This window comes from Seriola aureovittata, chromosome 17, assembly GCF_021018895.1.
Source record: "Seriola aureovittata isolate HTS-2021-v1 ecotype China chromosome 17, ASM2101889v1, whole genome shotgun sequence".
NCBI classification, from domain to species: Eukaryota; Metazoa; Chordata; class Actinopteri; order Carangiformes; family Carangidae; genus Seriola; species Seriola aureovittata.
Window position 1 is genome coordinate 19,725,943 of NC_079380.1, and position 20,510 is coordinate 19,746,452.

A 20,510-nucleotide genomic window follows, 5' to 3' on the forward strand; every position below is an offset into this window, starting at 1 on the left:
ATATAGTATATATATATATATATATATATATATATATCAGTATATAGTAGACTATATAGGGAGTAGTGAGTGTTTTCGGACACAGTTCATAACTCAAGAATTGATGAAATTTTATAACACTTAAAGGTCAACTTCACTGTGACATCATAGTGTTCTGTAAAAAAAAAAAAAAAAAAGTCAGCAGGAGAAACACCTGGAGATGAAGTCAACAAAGCATCAGTCACTGACATTAAGTTACTCTGAAAAGTGTTCAAAGTAAAAGATGCTGACGGTTGCTGAAGCAGCTGATCTTCATGACAACTGAAGAACCTCAGTTTATGAAACTAATACAACAAAGAAAGTTAACTCAATGTGTGCTCCTCAAATAGATAACGGTACCGTCAAATATTGCCAATAAAACTACGTATGTTATATCAAACCAAAACCCATGTGTCCAATTATTCATCTGTTTGTATGTTTGAATTTTGGGTGTCATGCTGAGAAAGAAAGACTCCTGAACTAAGTAAATAAAACAAATGAAAAGACTTACCACCATGCCTTTGGTTCAGTGTGTAGCTGCTGACCTCCACTGACCTAAACCCAGGTGAGATGGTGTTGGATGGGTAGGAAGTCAGAGTGACAGAAAAGCAGCCAACAAGTGCTCAACATATATGAGAACTCCTTCAAGCCTGTTGGAAAACCTTTCCAGGTGACGACCTCATGAATCAGGTGGAGAGAATGAAGAGGGTGCAAAGCTGCCATCAAAGCAAAAGGTTTCTACTTAAGAAAATATAAAACATTTTTCTTTGTTTACACTTTTTTGTTTACTACATAATTCCATATGTGTTATGTCATAGTTTTTATGCCTTCACCAAAACATCTCATACAAGGACACAAACAGAAGTATTATAAGGTTCAAGTATTTGGGTCTGTAACCTGGTATAAAAGCGTACCTGTCCGTGTATTTCATCCTCATTACGCCCTCTTCTTGTTGCCTAACCTGTGGGTTTGGTTGGTTGAGAGCCTGGACAGCAGCTTGTTTGTCTCATACACACACACACACACACACACACACACACACACACACACACACACACACACACACACACACACACACACACACATCTCTCCTCCCCTTTTTAAACTGTGGGCCACATGAAAGCAGTGTACACCCCTCTCTCTCTGTGTCAGCGGTGTGTTATTAGTATCCAGAGACTCCAGAGTGTCTGCTGCACTGTCGCCTCCCACAGCCTCCTTTACACGCACTCTGTGTGTGTGTTCGTGTGTGTGTATGTGTGTGTGTGTGTGTTTCTATAATATATAGATGGGTGCAACCTGTATCTGTTGTCTGACTCACTCTGACATACTCACCAGGAAAGCACCGTCAGCACACTATCAACTCCTTTGTGTGTGTGTTTACTGTCTTCACACGCAGATACATGCAGAATATAATACACCAGTAGCTGATTCAAATAGAGACATTTTATTCTGAAAAACAAATGTGTGTTGCACCACTTTTGATCTACAGTTGACTCCATAAATAAAAAACCTGAGTACAGCATGTTAATACAATATATGCAACTTATTTTTCAGATGTTGAAGCACCAACTAGCACTATCATTTATTATTGATAGTGATTCTTATAGACGTTTTATAGGACCGTGTAGTGTCTGTGAGAAGGAATTAAAGGGCCACTTCAAACAATTTCACACTTAAAGATCAGATTACTCGACATGGGGAGTCTTACACAGCTTGTGTAAACAGTTATGTAATGTCTTTGTTAGGCCTGAGAAAATTACCCTGATGATTTCATACTGACATCATTAAGGTTACCTCAGTTTAGGGTCAAATATTATACAGTTTTAACAGAAAACATGCATTAAAAAGTAGCGACATGAAGTGTAAAAGGCATTTCTGTGGACACTTTAAATCCCTGCAGGGACCTTGAACTTTAAAGAAAACATAAAAACAAAGAAAGAATCCATCAAATATGATATTATAATTTTTTTGGGGGGTGGGAATAATAGTTGTCTGGATGGATCGCTGATAGGTTTCTATAATCACTGAGGAGAGGGAGTAGCACAGGCCAAGTAGTTTACGGTGATCACATTGATCACAGATATAACTTTTACTCTTTGATGAGATATTTGAGGATGTCATCTCAAACCAAAGGGGCCTAACAATGCTGCATAACATAATAACAGTTACATCACATTTTGAACGCATGCCTGGTTTGACATACACCTATAAGTTTTTACCAAGATTATCTTTATAAATCAGATGAGTTGGTTCTGCTTTGTTTCCATCACTGCGTCATTGTGCTTCATCCCAAAACTGGTTGAGCCAAACTGCTGCCTGATGATATTTGGAGAAACTCTCGTAGCGACACCGACTAATTACACACAAGTCGTCAAATTCACATCACTTGCCCTTGGATCCAATTGGGGTCCATGTGGTCTGACTTTCACACTGACTATAAAACATCAGCTCAGGCGGGAGAGAAGAACTGAGTGTGAACACCTTTGTGCATGTGGAATCTGCTTTTAAAGGCCCCTCACACTCCTGTAACAGTGGACAGTTTAAAAAAAAAAAAACAGTGCAGTAGAACTCCCCGACACATGCAAACAGACTGATGTGTAAAACCAGTGGAGTTCCCCCCTTACAAAGTCATAATAATTATAGTATCCTGGATTAGTACGTGTACCAAGAACTAAGCTGCAGACTCAGGACACAAAAACACACAAGCAGGAAAAATATGGCAGCCATGTTTGCTCTATTCAACCCTAATCTAGATGACATGAAATTAAAAGTTCAACTGTAAACCCAGGGTTTAACTTGGCTCTATGTGACGTTCGTGCCCATTGTTGTTTTTAATCCCAGCCTCGCCTCAACACTGAGCTCACAGGTTGGAGCTCTTCACTTTCACACACAGTTTTACTTTTGCCTGTCACAGCCATGTGTTGTCAACAAAGAAAAAATAAAAAAATTCACACAAAAAAAGTATATGGACATAAATATTGTTTGGTTGTGTTCTTCAGTCCATGATGTTCATCCTAGTGGAAACTGACTGAATTTAAATTTTGCTATCAAGAAAAAACCCTCTCATGGTTCATTTGAGTCTCCAGTTGGGCTGATATCGATTTTTTATTTTATAAGGTTATCAGCCTTTCACTCTTGTCCACCTTTAACTAGCCACATCAAATGGTCCCGTTTTCTAAATTTAAAGCCCGATGTATGTTACAGTTTCCTGTGATGGTGTCTTTAGAATTTCAGTAGTATTCAGTTTTACTGTCAAAATGCTGTGTCAAAGGCCTTTTTCAGAAGGAAGATTTGGTCATATTTAAAATATTAAATATACAAAATATTATCAGTGACTTCAAATACAAATGTCAGTATCAGCCCCAGCACCCTAAGCTCTGTTACAACCTCGATGTTATGAGTTTCTAAAGTTCGGAGATGAGGACAACAGGGTGACTGAGACCAGCACTTATTTTCAGTCCACTTCTACAGCAGAAAAGCCTGTTTTACAACATGTGTCAGGTTTTACAGTCATGACTCGTGTCTGATGACCACTGTCAGGTGTTTCTTGGTCACAGCAGCACTTCAAGAACATGTTTCAGTAAACGGCTCCCATGCTCTGTGCGGCTGATGGTGCTGTCGATGGCGTATGGTGCGTCGGGCCCCCCGCTGGTAGACCTAAATGTGCACCCTGCTGGTGGTACCAGTTCTGGTGTGTGTACTCCCCCATGTAGGTGGGCGAGGAATCAACTGGAGGCTGATATGAGCCCTGCCCCCTGCTGGTGGGATCCAGCATTGCATTATTCTTGATGCTGCCGCTGCTGTTTGTGTTGCCGCTGCTGGTGGTGTTGTTGCTGGTGTTGTTGCTGTTGTTGCCGTTTTCCCACACAGCTGGCGATGGAGGGGAGTTACAGGCCATGGAGTCGCTAGCGTCCGGACTGTGTTCAAGAGGAATTTCCCCGAGTGGAAACTCTCCGTTCTTGTAGAGCTTCTTAAACTTGGAGCGACGGTTCTGGAACCAAATTTTGACCTGGAAGGAAGAGCGGCAAAAACTTAAAGAAATTACAAAATTTTGTGAAGAAAATGTACATGTGTGCTTCTGAAATTTTATAAAGGTAAATTTTAAATCTAAAGGGTCTTTTTCAGGCAACTTGAAGAAATTACAAAAGGCAAAGTTTTCTGAAGAAAACTTGATGTGATTTTTAAAAAGATTTAAAAGGTTTTAAATGTTGATGTAGCCATGGTCAGACCGGTCCATCAGGAGACCACCAGGAGAAATCCCTCTGAATCAGGGTTGCAAAAAGTCAATGAGGTTTTTACCATCCGTGTCTGTCTCTTTACCAGCCCTGTCTGTGTGCCTCTCATTCAGGGTGCACACACTATTCAGCGTGCATGTGCCCAGACTCGGTTCATTGGCCGACCACAATATGTTATCAACCCCGACTCCTTTTGGGTCATTTGACACATGGTGAAGCATGACACATAGTGAACAACCACCCCACGTAGCTAACGCCAAAAATTGAATCTAATTCTATTGGAAACACTGAAGATCAATATCTTTTCAGCCTCTTTTAGCTAATTTTTTTGGTTTCTTTCCTGTAAACAGCACTATTAGCAACCTTGTGTCCAGCAGCAGCCGGCAGCCTATTTCCTGCTCTGGTAAATCCACAGTACATTACATACTGCGTCCAAAACAGCAGAAAAGAACATAGTAGCATTTAGCAGATAAACAATCCGATTTTTTTTTTTTTCAGAGTTTGAGTTTTCAAAAAACAGGTCAACAAAAGAAAAGTGTTTATTAGACAAACTAAAATTCATCATGTGGCCAGAAACACTGCTCCAAAGGTACAATATTTGATCTAACTGATGTAACTACTGAACCACTGTTGCCAACAACATTATTTCAGCAGTATTTACCTTTGATACAGAGGTCAAGGATTAGTCGAGAATTAGCAAAAGCAATTATAACATTTGTTTCATACCCGGTTTTGAAACTGTTAATTGCACTAAACTAAACGGTTACTGGGCAGCAGTAGCATTATCACAGACCATTTACAGCTTCTTGAAATATAATACAACAAGAGCTATTGTGATATTGTTATTTTTACAAACAGTTCATTGAAGCATCAAAACCAAATTACATGACAATCACACTTCAAGCTGACTGGCATTGTGCTTTTGAGATTTTGCTTTGTTAAAGCTTGGGCATGTTACCCAAGCATAACACTGAACAATGATTTACAGTAGCTACGATAAAACAACTCGCTCAGCAGGTTTCGTCTTTTATCACTTGAGCCAAGATAATTCATGTGGTAAATCATAAGGGCAGGAAGCATGACTGTGTAAACCAGACTGACTCACACACAGCGCTGTCGAGGATCATGGAAGACTCTGGCTAATGTGTTTCTATTGAACTATTCTGTGCTATTCTTATTTTATTTTGTTAAATTTATCTGAGTGGAGCCTGGTTTGGTACTGCATTGTATGGTATTGTATTCTGTTACATCTGATGAATTATATTTTAGTATAACCTATAATCTAAGATAACATTACACCAATCTGAAGACCTATTCAGCTCCTCTCCAACCTCTTCGTACTCATTCATACTTTCACTAAGAGGCTTCATTCTAACTTTACACCAGCCACCACCCTTTCAACTTCTTCATATCACTTCAGCTTCTTCAGGCCTTTCAAGCTTTTCATTGTTTCATGCTCTTTTTAGACTTATTCTTGCGTTGGTGTGCATTGTATTCAAACCTCAAGCACATAACATCTACGTTTCAACTTCTGACACATTAACTGGCATTTCAACCAATTTTTAATTTTCAACTGACAGCTCAAATTCTCCAGCTGACATTTAAATTACATTTTATCTGTCACTTCAATCTTTGACAGTGCACCTGAACTACCTGTGGCTTCAACTTTCAATTGCTTTCATCATTTACAGTTGCTTTCATCTTCCCCTAATTAAACTGACAGTTCAACCTGCTTAACCTCAAACTGCAATCCCATTCGACATCTCACATGTAAAATATCTTGAAATTTTAATCCGTTTACAGTGTTTACACCTGTGGTTTAAAGTAGCCTACTCTAATTATCACTACATTGTATTATATTTCTGTCACTGTAGTGCATTGCACTGGATGTTGTTCCCTGAAGCCTCACCTGTGTCTGTGTGAGGCCCAGCTGTGCAGCCAGCTCAGCCCGCTCCGGCAGGGCCAGGTACTGGGCCGACTGGAATCTCCTCTGCAGGACTGCCAGCTGGTAGCTGGAGTAGATGGTCCGGGGCTTGCGCACCTTCTTGGGCTTCCCATTGACCATCCGGACCTCCATGTCTGGTTCTTCTTTCACTGCGACGGATCACAGTAAAAAACAGTTTTGGTTGTTTGTGGAACTTTAAAGTCAAAACTTTGTACTTCATGACAAAATGCAACACAGCATCTATGAGTGAAAACTATCTCTATGAAAAACAATGATGGTATTTTTTCTTCAAACAATGACATGAACTTGTGTTGGGTCTCACATTCTGTGCAGAGAAGTTGTAGTACAAAAATAGCCACGGCCGCTATAACCCCGAAATTTCAAAGAAATTCCGCCAGCACTCTGAACTTATAATTTTGGTCTGAGTGTCTCCCACAGCCGGGGAGGGAGACAGAGATTTATAGGTGCTTTTCATGTAGCCTGGAGGCCCGCTTGTATACATCCTCCCCTGTTTTTGCTGTTTTTCTTCTATCCAATATATACATATATATACAATATTTTTGAAAATGTCCTTTAAAGATACAACCAATCTTATTTGTTTACATTTTGATCAGCACATATATTATATATTGCCCTAAATTGGAAATGACACATTAATAAAAAAACTAAAAAATATAAAGTGTTTGTACAATTTGTGTAGGAAATATATTTCAGTATTCTAATATTTCATATATTTGAGCATTTATATAATTTATATATCATTTATATTATTCACTGAGCTGATTTAACCAGTGTTACTTAATACTCAGTACATTTAAATTGGACTATGCTTGGACAAAAATAAAAAATAAAATAAAATATTCAGTATTTAATTAGGTTATAGGCTTTGAAACAACCTTCCTGTTATGAGAAACAACAACATTAGCAACAGTTAATTTAAATAAAATATTAAAAATCCAAATGAATGAAAGATATGTAGGCCTATATAAATAAATAAATAAATAAAGATCTTTTATTGAGTGTTAGGTCCATGTTATGAGAGGTTGGGGAACTCTGGGAAACACTGGACTCATAAACTCAGTATTTCTAAAAGTCCTGCTATGGCTCTGTCCCCATTTATTTCTGTAGTTGAATTTAGATATTTATTTAGCTTCATTCATTCGAAATTTAGCCAATTATCTTGTTTGGCTCATGTCTCTTTTCCTGTTTGTGCATTTGTAAATAGGCCTACTTCTAAAAAAAAACAACCTGTTGATGTATTTGTTTATTGATTTATTTTTCGGGGCGTGGCCACAGGCCTTGCGTGATAAGGAGCCGTCCTTGCTGGATGATTCAAAGGCAAAGGCTGACTGACATGTCGTGACACCTGATGTGCGTGGCTGTCGGCCAAAGTCCCCTGAAGCCATTTGCAGGAGTCAACTCCCAACTGGAATGTCAAAAACAGTACACCAGTCTGTCGAGTTTGTTTTTCCTCTGCAGTTTGCTCAGAGACACTTGGAAAAAGCCAAAAGGAAAAATCTTTTGAAACAAGTTTATGTTCTTATTATACTATTTCAGCAACTGTGTATTGAGTTTAGAGTGATGTTAATCAATATTCTTATGATATTCACTGAAGGAATTTCAAGTTTTTATCCATTTTCATCAAATTGGAAAATTAGGTTATTTATGTTTAAATGACCTATTTAGTGCATTTGTGTGTAAATGAATTTGTTCTTCATTCCTAATGAAGGTGAAGTTGAAGAATTCCTGACTAGAATGAGGACGTGGCTTCCATCCAAAGGCCTTTAGGCTCATCTCCACTTTCCTATCAAAGTAAAATCTCAAACAAATTCAAAGACAAGCTGATAAACAGGATATCTCACAGTCAGTTTCCATTTACAATGAATAACAATGTAAAACAGAATGAATTTAATGGTCTATTCTTTCAATCTACTAATCTCCTGTTTCTTTGACTGAACATTTGCCATTAAATCCCTTTGGTATTTATAGAATTTATAGAAATTCAGCTGTAATCTGTGATATCCCCGGCATGTGAAACCAGAAGCTGCTGCACTGAAAGTCAAACATCAAGTTGAGTTGATGAGTAAGTTCCTCTTCCAGTCAAGAAAAACTGATTCAGTTTCTGACTTTTTAGCAGGAGCAGATTGTAAACCTCACCCTGATTCAAGACGTCCATCAAACAGCCCATATTTTTATTATTACAGAGTTACTGTTCAAAGTAACAAATCTTCAACCATGAACACTGCTGTTCCTGAGCAAGTTAAGTATTTAAAATATCTATAAATTCTGGTGAATGCTACTTCTGGGGCTGCACTTTAACGTAGGTGAATTATGAAATACATTTGGTAGAAATATTACCTTCATTGCTTCAAAAATGACTCAAGTGTGTGTCCCAGGTCTCTCCTTCTTATACTTCACAAAAATACTGTAAGGAACTTAAGTTCTCCTCCTCTACATTCATCTTCTCATGATGGAAAGTCAGATGTTCAAGAGAAGAAAGTGTCAACTAAATGCTCCAAAATATGTATGAAATGTGGAAAACTGGGAAATAAAAAGAGTTTCATTTCCCTGGTAAGTAAAACTCATTATTTAATTATTGATTTTTACAGTTTCAGAGCAATAGTCATACATCAGCCTCAGGTGAAGCAACTTTTCTCGCTCCTGGACAAAGATGGAGAAGATCTTACACAGAGCTACGTACAGAAGAGAAACCCTGTTTGCTTTGGAGACCTTCAGTTAATGTCTTCAATAAACTAATATCCAGCCAATAATAAAAGAGTTATATTGTTCCCCATGAAACATTTATGCAATGAAGTTGCATGTGTCTGAGTTTTCTTGTTGGGTTTAACTTACCAGTGTCCTGCATCACTGCCTGCACCTCCCTGCTGAAGGCACCGTGCTCTCTGTACGTTGCATGAGGGTACGGGTATTCTGCTTTGCCCACTGGGTACGCGCCGCCGGGACCCATCCCGTTCAGGTTATAGTGGTGGTATGCGTACGGGTTCATGTGCTGAGCTGAGTACGGCTGCTGTGCCTGGTAGAAATCCTGCGAACCGTGGAGCGCGCTCTGGCCGCTGTAGAAGCCCATGTCTGTGGATGAGGACTCCGGCAGGGTCGGGGAATCCTTGGTGGCCGAGATGGAGCTCCCAGCCACGGGGAGCGAAGGTTTCTTCTCCTCGAAGACAGGTGAGGGCTGCCCGTTCATTCTCAGGAGTTTTTCCTCTAGTGTTTGCTCTAAACTGGAAACCAGGAGTGTTCAGAAATCCACACGCAGTCTGGAGTTGGCGTTCCCAAACTCCCTTGACGCAGCAGCCAGGCTGTCCACCGTGGCGGCGCCCAACCCAACTAGAGCTCCTAATTACAGGGCGCGCCGAGCTGAGCCAAGCCGGGCAGGACTGAGGGGAGTGGATGTCTCCTTCTCATTGGTTCGCCTGCTCGCTCCCTGCCTCTGCCCTGAGGCCAAGACAGCGCTGACTGTCGCCTGTCTGGCTCCCTCTTCTCCCCACAGAAACCTCCAGTAAGCCTCTCCTCGGGCCTGCACCGGAGCGCATAAACAGTTGGCAAGCCCGTAAAGTCCTCTAACTAACATTTACTTGGACGCATCTTGGAGGCTCAACAACATCCGAGACTCTCAACAGACTAAAGATTTACCAACCGAGCCATGCATAATGGTGTTGTGATAAGCAGTGTTTACGCATAAGCTTTACACTGCTGCCTCCCATTCAAATGCAGATGCGGAGCCAAGTGCTGCCGTCGACCCATGTTGCGAGTTATTTACAGTTAATTAAGGCTTATTTCAGGAAAGGCTTGTCCCTCAATACGTGTGTAGACTCGGGCCCCGGGCTTCTCCCATGCCTCAGGGAGGAGAAATAGCGCACAGTAAATCTACAATAAACTTCAGGTGTATAAAACTGTGGGGAAACACAGTGGTGATAAACAAGGAGTCAAACTTTAGTACAGCACCTCACTGTAAAGATAAAGCTGGCTGCACGTGCCCCACATGTGTTATGAAATAATTTTTTGCTCTGCAGTTTTCAGTTTCTGTTTGGAAGAGAAAAGCTTTTCTTGTTTTCAAACTACAGGTCCCATGAACTGCAACAGAAAATACAGGTGGTGAAATTTCCATCTCCCTCAAAGGTGAGTGACATAATCTGACCGCCAGATGTCACTATGGAAACCTGTGACTGTCCATGTCAACCGCACACTGTCACTGTTGAGTCTTCTGTTTGCTGTAGGCTTGTGCAGTATCCAAAATTTAGTATCTCGATAAAATACAACCTAAGTATTATTTTTTTGTAATGTAATTGTGTCGTTGTTTTTTATGTTTCCGGTGGTTTTTGTTGTTGTTGTAATATATCATTATATTATTGTATTTTATGTTTCATGTGTTTTATATCTTTATATCACATGCCAGGGTTCAATGTACAGGAAGCAAAGCAGTGAGATGAGCGTCACAAAACTGCCAAAAGATAAATGTAGCCTATACTTTTTCATTATGAAAAATATTGTATATGGCGGGAAATACAGCACTATTCAATATTATCAAAAATCAGCCCAAGCCTAATTACTACCTAGTTTTTATGCATTCTCTAATTGCAATTATCTAATATGCAAATTTTATAAAAATCTAATTTTTACTTAAAAAAAAAAAAAAAAAAAAAAAGATCACGCTTATTTTTGGCAGAAATTGGTCACGATTTAAAATTTTGCATTTCATTTTCACTGGAAAAAAAACTTTTAAATGTTGGAAATGTGATTTTTGTTGATTCTTCTACCAAACAAGCATGCACAACAATAATGTGACACATTTTACCTTTATCAAAAAAATTGCAGGTCGTGCGATTTGGAAATTGGGTTTGCTCATATTGCCAATTTGATATTTGGATTGTGCCGCCCTAGTTATTATACAGTCTTTCTACGAGCCCACTGCACAAGTGCCCCTGGTTTGTAAACACTGGTCTATAGTTTGCAACCTCTGCAACTGAGTACAAGAGAAATTAAACACCTTTTACCCATATCCATATCGCTTCATGAAAAATATGAAATCTCTTATGATACGAGGCACAAAACCTGTAATTCTTTTTCATTTCCAGGATCCTAAAATCACACAGGTTACAGGTTTCATTTTTTTTTTTATTAGCATGTCTTTCTCTATGTCATATATGGTAAACCCTCGAGTCCTTGCAAAATTAAGTTCCCAGAAATGTACAGCTTGATTTTCTTCAGCGAAACCCGCCCTTATACACACGTCAGAACAAAGAGTTCTCTCTCCAGTCACGTCTCAAGCATCGAAAGCACTTTGTGTGACTGACCAAGCTCTCAGTGGCAAGGTTTATTCTGTTCTTATGCATTACAAAAAAAGGGGACAGTGTGAATACATCAGGCCTTGGATGATGCTTGGCAACTGTTATATACAAATAGGAAGTGGGAGGAAGAAGGGGGGGTTATGGGAGACCCCCGTGTGTTAATGAATGTCCTCCTCTCATTGTGGCATGGTCCCGAGTGGACAGAAGAGCAAATTCCCTGTATGGTCCACGAATCCCAGAATGCCTTGTGACTTGAGTGAGACCACTCAGGGTGAAACAGGTGAGAGGGGAGGATGGGGGGGAGAGGGGCAAAGGTCACAGTACAGGTGTGAGGAGAAGGGAGGGGTTGTTCTGATGGCCGGCATTTTCAAAACCAGTCTTCAGGTGACCGAAGTGACCGAGGGTTGTTTCTAAACAACCGCAGAGAATCACAGAAATTCAAACATTCACTTTTAGGGCTGGTTGGCAAATTGAACAGAACAGGTAGTATCCGGTGAGGGACAGACCAACCAACCCACCACTGCCCCAGGTTACACTGAGAACAGACCGAGCATGTGTTTTTTTGTTTGTTTTTTTTTTACAATATATGTATGTATAAGTACTGTATAGGTATTCTTTATCGTTATTTTACAAGATTCCCTGATGGCCAGTGCAGAGAGAAACAGAGGAGAAAAAAAGGGGGAAAGGGAGGCTTGTCCAGTTTTACATACAGTAGAAACCAGTGGTGGGAGAAGAGAAGATGGGCGCAGTGCCTGGATTTGTCCATAGGGAGGAGCACTTTGTGTCAGATCAACCCCAGTCAGATTGGAAGGAAGAGAGAGTGACAGGAGGGAGGGAGAGCAGAGGGCTGAGGGAGGACCAGGAGGAGCTGCGTGTCCACCCTGTCAGTTTGTTATTCCGTTGGGTCGTCGTCAGTTGGTCAGCTGGTTTCTTTGCTTGCTGGATTGTTGAGTGTTCGTAATCTCCTCGTCCTCCTCCCCTCGTCCCTCCCGGGTTGAAGTGAGCTATCGACGGAGGTCTGACTGGCCCACGTCACTCCGGACAGGAGGACAGATGGTTTCACTCTCTCTGCGGGGAAAGACAGAGACGGGTTGAAGACAATGAGCTCTTGAGATATGAGTTAATTTTATGAATTTAAATCTGATGTTACTTTATATTCACTTTGTCTGCTGTACCAACACAAAAGCCCATTTTTATAGGAATACTTTTACATTTTAAAAATACGCATCTGTTTTCTTGAGTCATGTGAGAGGATAGATACCATTCTCATATCTGTACAATAAACACAACACAAAGCAGCTCATAACACTCAGAGGTGGATTTTGTACCTGGCCAATTGTTTCCTCCTGTTTCCAGTCTTTGGACCAAGCCAACCAGCTGGTGGCTGTAGACGTACAATTACCGTACAGACATTAAAGTGGAATCGATCTTCTCAGTTTTATTTTTGAAAAAGCTCAGTAATTTATGAAGAGTGCTTAATACACACTTGGCAAATTAGTGAGTGTACTATATATGGCAACAGCAATGTGGCCACAACTGACTATTTTCTTTAATGATTGGTGGCTCTCCAACTGCACTGCTTTGAGCTGCTTGGGGGGGGGCTAGGATTAGGATTAGGGGCATGACAAAAAAAATTTAATACCCAGCGGAACTATTATCACATTTTTACATGAACTGACACAGAGGGAAAAGATGTAGAATCAATACTTTGTAGTAAAATCAATTCATTGTTGGTTTTGCATCCACGTGTCGCTTGAAACAGCTTCACAACAAAAACCAGTTGAATCAGTGAGTAAATAAGTCATCATCCTACTGATCCATCAAAGCAGTGATATGGAGACCAAAGAAAATTAAAAGTTGTCACCTCACTATGTAATCCAAAACACAATTACTGTTTTCATCTCTGCACAAGACAGCTGTAACGGACCACGTCACCTCAGCCTCAGAAGTTATTTTCAGGGATTTATCGAATGAACACACAGACACCAACGTTTCCATGTCTATTCGGGCTGACCTTATGTGAGCTTCTTGGCTTTGTTGTAGAGCGAGTCCACCACTTTGCTCATGTTCTGAATGGTCTCCAGGGCCGCCTCGTACGTCTTGTCCACCACTGGCTCATCGAAGACGATCAGCACTCCTTCTCCTTGGTCCAAAATACCTGTGAGGTTGGACGGTGTAGGGCGACAAAGAAGGGAAACCGAGAGAGAGAAAATGGAAGAATGCTGTTAGAGGGTTTTCGATGGAAAACACACCCTCTCAGTCTGTTTAGTTCATTTCAGAGGGTGAGAACAAAGGACTTTCAACCCTAATGCAACCGCATGAACTGAAACTTAATTTAGCTCGAGTGTAAATCTGATCCATCTGTAGGAGACAACCACAAAACACTAATATTTACAACGACCAAACACTAATATTTAGCCATCTCTTCGGTTTTCACATGTGAAGAAAAGCCAGCGTGTTTACTACATGTTCACTAAAACAACTGTAGATGCGTACCGTGAAACTTCTTATCCAGAATCATCTGTGATAATTTCCTCTCCACGTCTCCCTGCAAGGCAACACAAGCAGACTGTAGTGAAAACAGGCAACTCGTGTATGAAGAAGATGAAGGTCTAAAAGGAAACACTGAACAAAAAGGGAAAAATCTTACCTTAGAAAGTTTGATGAGGGAGGAAATGTGTGCTATCTGTTAGGAGAGAAGACAGACAAACACAATGATTAAAGACTGACAAGTATTCCTAGTACTTATTCTAATATTTACTGAGTATACTTTGTCTTCATGAACCTTCCCAATATCCTGGGTACGGTTCTGAACTGTGGCTGAACACGGACAGGTGTGTGGGGGATTACCTGGACCCTGGAGAAAGGTTCGATGACCCTGATGAGGTTCTGCTCCAGCAGGTTGTCATACAGCTTGGTCAGATGGGTGCTGATAATGGGGTCATCCCTCAGCTCTGGTTTGTACTCTGTAAGCGCCTTGAGGGTGGTGGGAACAGGACATTTTAATCACAAGTGAGGGGAGAGGCGAAAACATTCCCCAAAAGATAAGAGACAGACGGCGTTCTAATCACGGCCGTTTAATTCTTAATGTTGTTAGCAACAACAGCTTATCCACAGTCTCTACAACATCAGCATCAAACTCCAGACACAAACCTTTTCAAAGTCTGCGAGCGACCGGTTCTTGCTGGCTAGTGCCACACATTTCAGTGAGTCTGTCTGTAGAGAAACAAGAACATAAACAAAAGGTTATATCTACATGGCAGTGGATCAGCCTTTTACCAAGAGAGACTGAGGGAAGTGGTACTATACAAAATAAATAAACACAGAAAATCTAATTAGCTAAAATAAAATTTAGACTTAATTGACCATTTGTGAAACCCCATCTCTGCTGCTTGCTACTGCTACACCTGTCAAGCTCAATTTACAATAAATAAGGCAGACTCAGCAGTAGGAATTTTAATTTTTGAAAAGGAGTCTGATTTTCAGAAACTAATTTCTAGCCAACAACCACTGATTTGGTTCCATGAGTTGGTTGAAAATTATGTCTCTAGGTGACTTTGTATGTTAAACTGACATTTTTTTTTTTTTAAAACAAGAGCCATGTAAAAGGCCTTAAACACAAACTTGATGGCTTCACACATCATACTGTGCTTAAAGCCTGAAAGAAAGCAATCAGGCCTTACTGGACCTAATGCAAATCTAATAAAGAGCAGGACAGAGCTGCTAACATTAGCCTCAATTCTGATAGCATCCAGGATGAGCTTCCACGCTGGGGACAGTGGAACTGCTAGTCATGAACAAGGCTTTTTTAAATCTTTTTTTAATAAACTGTACTTCGCGGCCTCGGATGTAAACAACTGGGGTTAATGCAGGGAGTAAGCTAGTTGGACACATATGCTAACGTTTGCTGCTTATGATAAAAACGATAAACTGTTTAATTATTTGCTTACACGGTTGCTTCTGTTGCTTTTGCATTTGGAAATGCTAAAAAAAAAAAACAAACAAAAACAAATAACATGTTCTTTAAATGCTAACAATCTCTCTTACTACACCTCCATGTGCACTGCTTCAACATGTGGAGAAATCCAAAGCCTGATAGACTTGCTATGTCTAGCTATGGTTGCAAAGATTATCTGGTTGGACAATCACTGTTTGGGGCAGGGGTTTTAGTAGGCAGTCAAATAAATTAAAATTAGACTTAAAGTGTAAATTCTTAGGAAAGAAGGGTTGTACCTGTCTGCCAGCGTACCGGAGAGCTAGCTTGCCGCTAATGAGGGCCTGGACATCCTCTGGCCTGAAACAGAGAAAATATACAAGTCAAAGGCCCATTCTTGGTTCTCGACCAATGAAAACTTGTTTTACTGCATTATGAGAACTTCTCTGGGTATACCACTTACGCATTGAGCATGATTTTGCAAAGCAGCATGTATTTGAGGGCTGTGATAGCTCGGGGGCTGTCAATGGAATCGTAGCCCTCAAAGGCCTCATAGAAGTAAGAGTAAGCCGTCTTCCAGTCTTTCTCCTCTGCTGCATGAATGATCCCTGGAAACACAAAAACACCCATCAAATCTTAGCTACAATGTGCAGTGCTGAACAGAAACTAGTAACATCATGTTTTGATTCAATTATAAACTCTGGTTAATGACTTGTGTAAGCGGTGTACATTGTACCTGACTGCATGTCTAAAGCTGCTTGTAGTTTGGGTGGGCAGTAGATGGCGTTGGCGGTTGTCCTGGCAGAGGTAAGGGCGGCGCGGGCCTTGGGCAGGTTACTGAGCGCATGGTAGGTCTTACTCTCCAGCAGCTGAACCTCCACCAGCAGGGCCTTGTCGTCCATCTTCTTCAGTTCCTGCAGCAACTGGGAGCCTGGAGACCGAACACAATGCTATCGGTACATTTACTGAGCTTTTGGCTCAGATAAGTAGAAGACTAAACCCATCAGAAATATGGCAGAATTATAATAAGAAATCCCATCTATCATATTTAACTTAGGATGACAACTAAATGGCGTGGTGCAGGAGTTTACATTCTCCTTCCTCCCATTATTTATGTTTTATATCCAAAATTTCTTTTGTCTTTCAAATGTTTTGTAATTTTCGAGCAAATTAAAAACACCAACTCAAAGAGAGTGATCACTCACCGAGTTGTAGTGCCTCCTGGTAGCACTTTGTGTCGAAATACAGTGAAATCAGACGAGCCTGAGGAGAGAGGAAAACATCCACCATCACAAATGTGTTGTTTGCACTGGGGAAAGTACACCCAGATTTACCCAGACAGAAGATTCTGAGCAGTATTTATTACTTAAAAGTTTGTACCAAGTTGAATTTTTGAAACCTGGAAGCCTATGTTACACAAACCAGTAGGGGTACAAGTTTCATGGAATTTCTGTAATCCATCCATTATCGACATGTTAGCAATTGATAAGTGGTGAATCTTTGAAAAATGTCCTAACACAAAGTGCACATTTTCCATTATAACACTGTTTTTTTAACACACTCAACTACTGGTGTGGCAAAAAATATCCACCGAATCCATGTAAATTAGATATTTAAGCAACAGATTTAAAAAAACAAACAAACAAACAAAAAAAAAAAACACACTAATACCTTTACTTAAACTGCATTCCTCTCTATGACTTTTGTAGCTTATCAGTGAATAGTTAGTTGAGCACCATTTGTACACTGATAGACCAGCAGGCTGGATTAATACCCAAAGAAGGTAGTAACATCAGCTAGAAAGTTCATGGACTTTTGTTTTGATGTTGTTGGAACGTGTTGTTTGAAACAGAAATACAATGTTATTAGTGAAATAAACAAGATTCTTCCAGTTAATCAGCTGGTGTCGCCAAATTGTTTTTCCATACAGCTAGCTAAACCAGACAGTCAACAGACAAGTCGATCCAAACCTCAAGGTTGCCTGTCTGGTTGGGTGGCTGGACAATGGGCCACGATGAACCACATCATAGTTTGTTTGGAAAAGTTCTGAGACCCACAATACAATGCATCTTGGCGCTGTTATCATCTGGTACCACTTAAATACCCGGCCTGTTCTCACTCGTCCAAACAAACCTGGAGGGAAAGTCTCACCTCTAGTGCCTGTCTGAGGAAGGTCCTCTTCTCAGCTTTGGCCCACTCTATGCACTCCAGGCAGAGCTCCACCTCCTGACCTGTTGCAGCCTCCATGTCCAGGAACAGGTCAAGCAGGGAGCGGACCAGCCGGGCTGCCTTGGCCTTGGAGATGGAGTTGAGGAAGGGGCGCACATACTTCAGAAGACCCCCAAGCTCTGAGAAGACGACAGGAGAGTCGGAGGGGAAAACTTACAATCAGAAAAAGGCTGCCACAATGGCTAGTGAATGCAAATATTTTGCAAGAGGATGTAAGATTATTAAGAAGAGTTGCAAACATTTACAAGAACACACTCCTAAGTCCAATATGTTTCAGGACTGATATAAGAAAACATGTTTATCCATTTTTCACTTTTGTGTTTTAGTAAGGAGCATTACAGGCACCTGTCTACTGACTCTGGAAAAGTTAGGGGTTCTGATCAAGTGAAGTTTGTAACTAAGGAGTGATTTTGAACACAACCCAGGCCTGTATAGTGCCAGTTAATTCGACAAAGGTCATATTTTATTCCTGGGTTACTGTTCTGATGAAAAACAGCACTTCCACTGGCCCAAACATCGGGCAGGAACAAACTTTTCATCCAAAGGAGACTCAAACTTTACCAGCTAAAGCTGTGTTGTTTAAAAGGTAGTTTTGAATTTTTTAGAAGATCCTTGGATATCTTTCACTTTACAGGTACTTTAATTTAAAAAAGTCAGACTTTGTGCCAAGAGGAGAAATGCAGCTGCTGAGGTATTAAACCGAGTTTAACACAAATGCCAATATTCCAGTATTACCTTGATGACCACTCTGAGCAATAAGCTCTTGATTAACTCTACACAAACAGAGAACAATTGGTGACAGATAGCTGAATAAAGACATGTGGTGCATGTTTACTGACAAGAACACCTTTAAAAACTTTTTTCAGGTTAGTACTAGATTAACTCTTGCTTTTGAGTGATATTATAGAAAGAGACTTTCATACAACTATGACTATCAATGGCTTTACAGCATTTTGCTACAAATAAAGAAATCCAAACACATGGTAATGTAAGTTTGACTGTGTAAAAAAACGACTTTTGTGTTTGCTGCATTTACAGACTACTAAATGAGTCTAACTGTTAATGTTTTGACAACATTTGTCTTTAGTGCTTTGCTGCTCAGTATTCACAATTTGACAACACCAATAAAGTGAAAATTGTATAAGGCACATTTGAAGAGGCATCCCCATATACATTTTTGAGGTTGTCTTGTCAGCAAATTGGGGATAGTAGTAAAACACTTTTGATACCTCAAACTAGGTATGCTAAATGTAGTTTCAGTTGGATAAAAAACATTTATATTAATAGGTTGAAGTAAAGCTTTGTGTGACTTGAAATATGAACATCATGCTCTGGTTACCCGCAGCCTGTCCTGTCTTGGCCAGCAGCCCACCCAGCTCCAGGATGCTCTGCTCTTTAACACGCACCGCCTCCTCATCACTCTCCTGGATGTCCCGCTTTACTACAACGCATACACACACGCACGCACGCACACACACACGCACGCACACACACACACATACATACATACACAATGATGATGTAATGTGATCCCTGCTGATATGATTCACCGCGATATACAAACAGTGAAAATGCTGATATTACTCTTTCCTTCCGTCTCCGTAGACTAGAATTAAGTCAAGTTATATCATCGATAGGCTGGTTTGGGTGGCAAACAGCCAGGTGCCCAGCGAAGCTGTGAAATATCGGAACTGTCAAATTAAACAATAAACGAAAATGACAGCTACGTGTCTTAGCTTTAATAACATCAGACAGCGTCAAATGGTACATAGGCTAAAGCTAACCGCTGTGACAAAGAAGGTAATAATACAGAGTCAACTCAGTTTCACATTTATTTCCTTGTTGGCCTGACTCCTGACAAGACGAAGGCTAGCTGCTAACAACGCTGGCTGTATGCTATAGTTAACTAGCCAGCTGTAACCCAAGTTCAATGTAAAATGAATGAGCCTGGGGAGCTAACGTTAGCTTAACTGACAAGCTAGCCGGTATGTCGCTAGCCGGCTAGCCCACTGCTGCTGACTCACTGTGCAAGCAAGGAGAAAAAAGAAACGGCCAGCACTGGGCTGGCTAACTTAGCTCAGCTTAGCCGCTAACTGGCTAACAGCACAGGTAGCTAACTCAGCTGCTCTACATTTGATGGAGACGTGTAGCATCAATGACTGAGTGAAAAAATATTTTCTTTCTCGTGCCATGCTGTGTCGATCATATTTACCTATTGAATGTAAGATATCGATAGAGGCATTCCGGTCTGTTCCAAGAAGAGACTGTGCTCTCTGAAACTCAGCCACTGCCGCGGCTGCCATCTTTCCTCTGCCTGCCTCCGCTCCACTCTGCCCGGTTGTTTTCCGGTCAGGTCGTTCACATGTTCGGAACAATGGCGCCCCTTGCAGGTGTTGCCGAGTACCGCTTGCTGACAAGTTCATTTTTAAATAATTTATTAAGCAAATTATTAGTTTATCAGTGATACAGCCTACACTGTCAGGTTCATTAATGCTGTTAGATGATTTGTAGCCTATAGTTTATGATCACGGAGCGATCAATACTTTATTAGACACTAGGAATAGCGTTTCCTATTTATGATTAGTCTGACATTTGCAGCTTTTCTTTATTTTCTTAATCTCACAGTATTCCTACAGGGAAACTATTTTTTTTCTTGAGTGTGTTTTTGGCACTGCATGTCAGTGATGGTATGATGATGGTATAATTTGGTTTTTACATACAGAGAAATAACTATTTCTGTGAACATCACAAAATTCACATGCAGGAGCCCATTTAACATATATAGCCCATTTAACATATATAAAATAAAGTTCACTTTCAACTATTTATGTAATGGAAGGTTC

The 20,510-nt window shown here is 40.5% G+C and overlaps 2 protein-coding genes across 2 annotated transcripts; both read right to left on the reverse strand.

Moving 5' to 3' along the window:
* Positions 1–1,446: 1,446 nt before the first annotated feature.
* On the reverse strand, positions 1,447–10,440 carry LOC130185466 (homeobox protein Dlx3b-like). Its single transcript, XM_056401941.1, has 3 exons — positions 9,052–10,440; positions 6,163–6,347; positions 1,447–4,027 (listed from the first exon to the last, which is right to left on the reverse strand). Exons 1-3 carry the CDS (start codon positions 9,401–9,403, stop codon positions 3,596–3,598), a joined length of 969 nt encoding a protein of 322 aa, XP_056257916.1. The 5' UTR covers positions 9,404–10,440; the 3' UTR covers positions 1,447–3,595.
* An 870-nt stretch (positions 10,441–11,310) lies between these two features.
* Positions 11,311–20,020, reverse strand: LOC130185465 (26S proteasome non-ATPase regulatory subunit 11A). The gene is made up of 13 exons (XM_056401940.1): positions 19,880–20,020; positions 19,007–19,108; positions 17,590–17,786; positions 16,644–16,701; positions 16,175–16,369; positions 15,902–16,046; positions 15,738–15,798; positions 14,658–14,720; positions 14,355–14,480; positions 14,155–14,190; positions 14,001–14,052; positions 13,519–13,662; positions 11,311–12,572 (listed from the first exon to the last, which is right to left on the reverse strand). Exons 1-12 carry the CDS (start codon positions 19,968–19,970, stop codon positions 13,520–13,522), a joined length of 1,269 nt encoding a protein of 422 aa, XP_056257915.1. The 5' UTR covers positions 19,971–20,020; the 3' UTR covers positions 11,311–12,572; position 13,519.
* Between the last annotated feature and the right edge of the window lie 490 nt (positions 20,021–20,510).

What these genes read in the sequence shown, in the direction of transcription:
- LOC130185466 (XM_056401941.1), bottom strand. Translation starts at nt 9,403, where the DNA reads ATGAACGGGCAGCCCTCACCTGTCTTCGAGGAGAAGAAACCTTCGCTC. An exon ending in GGCAGTGATGCAGGACACTG is followed by an intron (nt 6,348 to 9,051) that starts GTAAGTTAAACC and finishes GATCCGTCGCAG; the next exon opens with TGAAAGAAGAACCAGACATG. An exon ending in TGGGCCTCACACAGACACAG is followed by an intron (nt 4,028 to 6,162) that starts GTGAGGCTTCAG and finishes TCTTCCTTCCAG; the next exon opens with GTCAAAATTTGGTTCCAGAA.
- LOC130185465 (XM_056401940.1), bottom strand. Translation starts at nt 19,970, where the DNA reads ATGGCAGCCGCGGCAGTGGCTGAGTTTCAGAGAGCACAGTCTCTTCTT. An exon ending in CGATATCTTACATTCAATAG is followed by an intron (nt 19,109 to 19,879) that starts GTAAATATGATC and finishes TATGCGTTGTAG; the next exon opens with TAAAGCGGGACATCCAGGAG. An exon ending in CGCTCGCAGACTTTGAAAAG is followed by an intron (nt 14,481 to 14,657) that starts GTTTGTGTCTGG and finishes ACCACCCTCAAG; the next exon opens with GCGCTTACAGAGTACAAACC.